We start from the raw sequence: 7,592 nt of genomic DNA, 5'->3' as shown, positions 1-7,592 counted from the left end.
CTGGATAGTCACAAGCCAGAAGAGTCTTGACGCCAAAGTGTTCCTTGCTTGATGCTATCTCCCATTTCTTCAAAGGCACATTCAGTTTATCCAGAACAGTAGTCAATATGAACCCATATGGGGTGGAATGAGCCTTGAAGCCATTTATGACCCTGTCCAGTAATTTGACAATAAAGGCAGGCCATTTGATCTGCATTCCTCTCACAAGACACTCCATAAGAACCAGGTCCATGTAGTTTGCAGTGTGTCTCCTCTCCTATCTAGGCAACAGGCACTTGTTAACAAATTTAAACAAGCCCTTGTGCTTAGGCCTCATCTTACTTTTCTGCACAAACCTGACTTCAAGAACATCTTCAGCATATGCGACATCACAAAACTTCCTAGTGATTTGAAGAGCAGTAGGGAGAGAATCTAGACATGGCCATCTTTGCCTTGTATAATCATCATACCTCTCACTAGATATGTCTAGAATCTTACCCAATTTGAGTGCATCAAACTGCACCCTTACTCCTTTCACTATACTGGTGACTACCCCATTCTTCACTGTGGCATTGGCTGTAAACTCAATCAATTCTTTCCTAGCCAGCCTCCCATCCATTTCAAGGACCATGTCCTTCCAACCTTGTGCAGCTAGGGCATCCACCAGTCTTCTCATTCCTGGCTCATCTAGGTCTCTCAACAGTCTTCCATTCAAAAAAATTCTTCTACCAAAGATGACAAACCTATCTTCTTCCTTTTCAGATTCCTCTTCTTCTTCTGCCTCAGTAATTTTTACCTGCTTACCTTTCACTGCAGATCTGGTTCTTTTGGCTAAATAGGGTTCAGAGGAAGACTTCTTGGAAGAAGCCTTGGCCCTTTTTGGTTTGGGTGTAGGAACCTCCACAGTTGTTCCCCTTTCTTGATGGACCAGTTCCATCTCTTCTTCTTCTTCTTCTTCTTCTTCTGCAACCTCAGAACTTTCCACAGCCTTTGCTTTTCCCTTCTCCTTCTTTTTCTTCTTGCTTTCTTCCAGAGCTTTCTATAACTCAACTTCACTTTGTCTGACCCTGCTTCTAGTGGCTCTTCCCTTAGGTACAGTAGTTTTTGGGGATAACATTTTGCTTTTCTTTGTTGGCTTGGAAGTAGTTGGAGCCTTTTGTGTGGAAGCTTTATGCTTCTTTGGATCATAACTGGCCCCAACCCTCTTTAGAAGATCAGCCACTGTTTCCTCAACAGATGAACCAGGTTCATCTTGTTGCTTGCTTAGATGCACAAGCCCTTCAGCCGCCTCCCCAGAACCACTTCCCTCTGACTTGTTGTATCCATGAATTCTTGCATATGATCACTTTTGGGAGAATTCTTAGTCTCCCTAACTTGAGGAACCCCCAATTTGACCTTCTTCAACACCTCCATAGATAACTAGAACTTTTTCTTTCCCATTTCCCCTCTCATCACCACTTGCTCCCTCTCTCTTTTTCTTTCTTTTTACCTCCACTTCTACTAGATTCAGCCCCCTTTACATCTTTGACAGGACCAACCAAGAAAAATCTATTTTCTGCATTTTCAACCACAGTAGAGAGTACCACACAAGAACTTACCTCAGGGGTTTCTTTAATTTTGGTAGTGTCAGAAGACCCATGTTCTTCTCCTTCGCTGGCAGAAATAAAGGCTTCAGACTTAGAGCTTGAGTCAGATTCTTGAGTAGGACTTTCCTTCCTCTAGCTAGCCTTCAATTTCTCATTTAGAACTTTTCTTAGAGCTCCAAAAGCTACAGTTTTTCTAGCCAACATTTTCTGCCTACGAAACCTAGGTTTCGGGGTTTCACTAGGGGTGTAGATAAGGATGTATTCGAAGGGGATACTGGTGAAGGAGTACTAGAATTATATTGGGGGGTAGTCATGGTGGATCGTTTCTTAAGAAAAATTTGGGAATTTTGGAGAGAAGAAGGGCGATCAGAACTTGAGAAGAGTTTTGACGGTTATGGACTAATAATGAAGAGGTATGGCGTGTATTTAAAGATGATTAGACTTAAATGCAGTAACGACAGCTTTTTCAGAGGTCAATTAGAAGTCTAATCAAGATGTAATTCCGGTCTCTTAGTGATTATTAGGCATCGCTAGATTTTAGGCAAAAATCTCGGTTTTTAGAGTTCTAGGGGACGAAACTGGTTCAATGCTCAACAGATAGAATTTCTAGGAATTTGATGAATGTAGGACTTCTGCTCATGATTGAAAAAATAATCTTTCTAATTGTGCAGAGTATAGAAAACATACCTGAGCTTTTCATATGAACACATACTGATGAACCAGGTTCTTTATATAGAACTCTCTTGAACATGCCTCAAATGCCAAAATAGAAGAAACTTTGTAAGAGATCAGTGAGTCATACACATGTCACATGAGTATAATAATTAAAGTATGAAACTGAGTAAGAATTAATCTAGATATTTACACAAAGTTAGAACCCCTAACCAAACAATATTTTTTTTATTATGCATTCTGAACTGGGCCTATTAGGTGATCTTAATCATCCCTAACTCCAACTTGTTCCTCTCAAAGTTTTCTCTACTCAGTGCTTTAGTGAAGATATCAGCTATTTGTTTATCAGTAGCATAGAATTCTATTGAAATCAATCCTTTCTCATAGTTATCTCTTAAAAAGTGGTGTTTAACATCTATGTGCTTAGTCCTCTTATAACAGGGTTCTTTGTCATACTGATAGCACTAGTGTTATAGTAGAATATTGGAATACATCCCACTTCAATTCCAAAATCTACCAGCTGTTGTTTGATCCATAGCAATTGAGCACAACAGGAAGAAACAACAACATACTCAACTTCAGAAGTAGATGGGGCCACAGAATTTTGCTTTTTGGTAGCCCATGACACAAGACATGAACCAAGGAAATGTGCCATACCTGAGGTGTTTTCCTGTCCACTAAGAAACCTGCAAAATCAGTATCAGCATATCCAACTAGATCAAAATTACTAACTTAGGATACCAAAGACACAGATCAGTGGTGCCTTTCAGATATCTCAGTATCCTCTTTACCGCAGTCAAGTGAGACTCATTTGGATTTGCCTGAAAACGAGCACAAAGTCCTACACTGAAAATGATGTCAGGTTTGCTTGTAGTAATATACAAGAGTGATCCAATCATACCCCTATACAACTTTTGATCGACTGATGAACCAAGTTCATCAATATCTAATTTGGTGGCAGTTGCAATGGGTGTGTCTATTTCTTTAGATTCCTCCATTTTAAACTTTTTGATTAGCTCTTTTGTATACTTCTGCTGATGGATCATGGTTCCATTTGGACTTTGTTTGATCTGCAAGCCTAAAAAGAAGTTAAGCTAACCCATCATGCTCATTTCAAACTCACTGCCCATTAGTTTTGCAAAGTCCTTACTTAGCCTATCAGTGGTAGCCCCAAATATGATGTCATCCACATATATTTGCACAACAAGGAGATCTTTACCTTTTCCCCTTAAAAATAAGGCACTGTCAAGTTTACCTATTTTGTAACCATGCTCCAGTAGGAATTTGGATAGTCGTTCATACCAAGCTCTTGGGGCCTGCTTGAGCCCATAGAGAGCCTTGTCTAACTTGTACACATGCTCAGGACATTCCTTGCTCTCAAACCCTGGAGGTTGTTTCACAAACATTTCTTCCTTTAGGTACTCATTCAGGAAGGCACTTTTGACATCCATCTGATGAAGAGTGAATTCCATTTGTGCTGTAAAGGCTATGAGGAGTCTAATTGCCTCTAGTCTTGCAACTGGAGCAAATGTCTCATCATAGTCTATGCCCTCCTCTTGGCTGAATCCTTGTACCACCAGTCTTGCTTTGTTTCTTGTAATTGTTCCATCTTCATCAAGTTTGTTTCTGAAGACCCATTTTGTACCAATGACTGATTTGTCCTTGGGTCTCAGAACTAGATGCCAAACTTGATTTCTTTCAAATTGGTTGAGTTCATCTTGCATTGCATTCACCCAATACGCATCCTGCAAAGCCTCAACAAGATTTTTAAGTTCAATAAGAGATAGGAAAGCATAAAAAATACACAGATTCTTTAGTTGTGATCTAGTTTTGACTCCAGATGTTGGATCAGTAATAATGTTCTCAATGGGGTGAGAACTTTGATACTTGTGAGGTTTCACAATCAACTGGTTTCTGCTAGATGTCTCTCCCATGTTCTGTTGCTGAGGAACAGGTTCATGAACAAGTTCCTCTAGGGGGTTTGATTCAATTTCTCCTTGATTAGTTCCCCCTGTCAGGTTGCCCTGATTTGAAGGACCTGTTCCATAACCTGTTCTTTCTTTTGATGCCACTTTGACTTGTGTTGGGGATTCAGTCAATTCCTTTATCAATCCAATGGCTTCATCTTCATGTTCATGTCCCTTAAAAAGAATGTTAGTTTCATCAAATACTACATGTACACTTTCTTCTACACACAGAGTTCTTTTATTAAACACTTTATATGCTTTGCTATGTGAAGAATATCCCAAGAATACTCCCTCACCACTTCTAGGATCAAACTTACCTAGGGAGTCTTTTCCATTATTGTGCACATAGCACTTGCAACCAAATGCCCTAAGATGAGATATGTTTGGTTTTCTCCCTTTAAGTAACTCATAGGGAGTCTTCTCCACTAGAGGTCTGGTTATGCATCTATTGATTATGTAACATGCAGTGTTTATGGCCTCTGCCCAGAAGCTGTGGGCAATATACTAGAAAGCAGCATGGTTCTAGCCATGTCCTATAGAGTTCTATTCTTCCTTTCAACTACTCCATTTTGTTAAGGGGTCCTAGGGGAAGAGAAATTATGATCTATACCATTTTCATCACAGAATTCAGCAAACTTGGAATTTTCAAATTCAGTTCCATGATCAGACCTAATGGATGCAAGTTGATTTCCTAATTGTTTCTGAGTTTTTTCTAACAAATGCAATAAACATATCGAATGCTTCATCTTTGGAGGTTGGAAATAGAACCTAGGTAAATCTAGAATAATCATCGACAAGCACCATTACATATTTCTTTCCACCTCTGCTCATGGTTCTCATTGGACCACATAAATCCATATGGACCAGTTCCAATGACATGGCTGTACTTACCATTTTCTTGCTTTTGAAGGATGATCTTACCTGCTTCCCCCTTGCACATGCCTCACAAATATTGTCTTCCTTGAACTTGATATTAGGTAACCCTATCACCAAGTCTTTACAAACTAATTTGTTTAGCTGATTTAGACATGCATGACCAAGTCTTTTGTGCCACAAGAGGGGATCATTAACCAACACACTTAAGCAAGTGAGTTCATTTTCTGAGAGAGTAGAAAAATCTACAATGTACATATTGTTAACTCTTTTTCCCTGCAAAATAATCTTGTCAGTGGTAAGGTTAATCAAAAAGCATTTGGTAGAGGTAAAAGCTACAAGATTACCACTGTCACACAATTGTGACACACTTATTAGGCTATATTTCAAGCCATCTATCAGGTAGACATTCTCTATGGAATGAGAATCTGTTTTGCCTGCCTTTCCAACCCCAATGATCTCACCTTTCTTTCCATTACCAAAGGAGACATTACATCCTTTTAAGTCCTCAAGTGAAAGGAACTGGTCCTTGTTCCCAGTTATATGTTTTGAGCAGCCACTATCCATATACCATATTTGGCTCTTCCCTTTCACTTGGACCTACAAAAAGAAATCAGGGGTTAGTCTTAGGAACCCAAACTAGTTTGGGTCCCTTTCTATAGGCAAAAGGATGAATCAGATTCCTTCTTGCCCACCCAGGCAGCTTGTTTTTCTCTTGAACAAAGACTTTGTTCTTTTGACTGGCCTTTTCTTTTGCATTACATTAATTTTTGTAATGGCCAGCCTTGCCACAGTGTGTGCAGATTTTATTTTCAGGAAGAGTGAGGTACTTGCTTCTAGAGTCCCATTTTGGAGCTTGAGTCCCATAGCCAAGTCCTCTTTTGTTGCTATTGTGATGCTCTTGCAGCCTAGAGAGTGCATCAGAAGCCTTGTTCCACTTGCAAGTTCTGTCTAGTTCATGTTTCACCTTTCCTAGATCTTCCTTCAGGACTTTAATGAGTTCATCTTTCTTATACAATTCATCTTTCATTTTTCCCAAGTTTTCTTCTAGAGTGAAATATGTGTGATCAGCTTTCTTCTTTCCTGTTCCTAGTTTCAGTTTTAAGTTTTCAGACCTAAGCTCTAGGACACTGTTATCAAGTTCAAGAACCTGGTTCTTCAACTCAACATTTGTGTTATCACTCTCATTATCCCTAGACTCTAGACTTTTAAATTTTTCTTTTAGGATCACACATTCCCTAGACAGAACTTCTTTCTCATTGTTAATTATCTCAGACTCATCAATGCAGTCTAGTAGTAGCTCAACCAACTTTTCTTTAGACAAAAATTTAATCTTATTTGATGAAGGATACTTACCTCTTGTTCATCATCTGATTCTCCGATGGCCATCAGTACTTGCTCTTCTTCAGCTTCATCTTCCGAATCTTCATCTGAAGTTTCTCCCCAAGCAGCAATTATAGCCTTAGTTGAACCTGTTCCTTCTTCCTGTTCCTTCGTTCAACCCTTTCTTTCTTCCACTCAATTTCCCATTGAGGGCAGTTCTTGATCATGTGATCAGTCTTACCACACCTGTAGCAACCCTCATTGGTCTGTTTCTCAAGAGCTCTTAACTTGTTGATGGTTGTACCTCTTGAAGAACCTTTTCCTCTCATCAGGTACTTTTTGAATTTTCTAGTGATCATAGCCATCTCATTATCTTCCAGATCTGAACCTTCAGCAATTCTGAGAGCTAGGCTTCTCTCCTTCTTGGGTGTATCTATCTTCATGGTTTGCCTTCTCAGTTCATAAGCAGTAAGATTTCCAATCAGCTCATCCAGTCTGAGAGTAGCAATATTGTTGGATTCCTGAATGGCCGTGATTTTGCTTTCCTGTGAGACTGGCAGAACCCTTGTCAGGATTTTCTCAACCTTGTCTTCTTCAAGAATAATCCTTCCAAGGGAATTAAGTTCATTTGTCAGTGTAGTGAACCTAGTATACATCTTTTAGATAGTTTCTCCTTCCTTCATAGTTAAATTCTCATATTGAGAATACAGCAGTGTTCCTCTGGATCTTTTCACTTGAGGTGTTCCTTCATGAGCCACTTGCAAAGTGTCCCATATCTCCTTGGCAGTAGCACAGTTTTGGATCCTACTGTACTCATCTGGACCTAGTACACACACAAGCCATATCTTGGCCTTAGCATTTTTCTCCCACTTTTTAGGTCTTCGGCAGTGCAGTCAGCCCTTGTCTTTGGCACAACCACTCCTTCCTCATTTTTCACTGTAGTTGGCAAAGGACCATCAGTGACTATGTCTCAGAGTTCATAGTCTTCTCCTATGATGTAATCCTTCATCTTGTTTTTCCACCAAGAGTAGTACTGTCCATTGAACAGTGGAGGCCTGGCAGTGGATTGCCCTTCCCAGTTCCCAGGTGGTGCACTCATGTTGATCTTTTCCTAAGGTGTTAGCCTATTCAAGGATAACCTGCTCTGATACCAATTGATGTTCTAAACGTCAATACCACACAAGAGGGGGTG

General features: G+C 39.8%; 1 protein-coding gene across 1 annotated transcript; it reads right to left on the bottom strand.

Annotated features, from left to right (window-relative positions):
* Nucleotides 1-256: 256 nt before the first annotated feature.
* On the bottom strand, nt 257-7,056 carry LOC138881305 (uncharacterized). Its single transcript, XM_070161518.1, has 11 exons — nt 6,642-7,056; nt 6,434-6,507; nt 5,862-6,386; nt 5,126-5,677; nt 3,361-4,378; nt 2,979-3,315; nt 2,730-2,923; nt 1,578-1,632; nt 1,375-1,493; nt 1,076-1,287; nt 257-1,018 (listed from the first exon to the last, which is right to left on the bottom strand). Exons 1-11 carry the CDS (start codon nt 7,054-7,056, stop codon nt 257-259), a joined length of 4,263 nt encoding a protein of 1,420 aa, XP_070017619.1.
* Between the last annotated feature and the right edge of the window lie 536 nt (nt 7,057-7,592).

This window comes from Nicotiana sylvestris, chromosome 11 (genome assembly GCF_000393655.2).
Source record: "Nicotiana sylvestris chromosome 11, ASM39365v2, whole genome shotgun sequence".
In the NCBI taxonomy this organism is placed as follows: domain Eukaryota; kingdom Viridiplantae; phylum Streptophyta; class Magnoliopsida; order Solanales; family Solanaceae; genus Nicotiana; species Nicotiana sylvestris.
The sequence above is the reverse complement of the archived record's forward strand: the minus strand, read 5'-3'. Positions and strand labels throughout refer to the sequence as shown.

Coding starts and splice junctions, on each gene's coding strand:
- LOC138881305 (XM_070161518.1), bottom strand. CDS start 7,056: ATGTATACTAGGTTCACTACACTGACAAATGAACTTAATTCCCTTGGA. Junction 3,316..3,360: donor CTTTGCAAAACTAATGGGCA/GTGAGTTTGAAA, acceptor ACTTCTTTTTAG/GCTTGCAGATCAAACAAAGT. Junction 1,019..1,075: donor TGTTATCCCCAAAAACTACT/GTACCTAAGGGA, acceptor GTTGAGTTATAG/AAAGCTCTGGAAGAAAGCAA.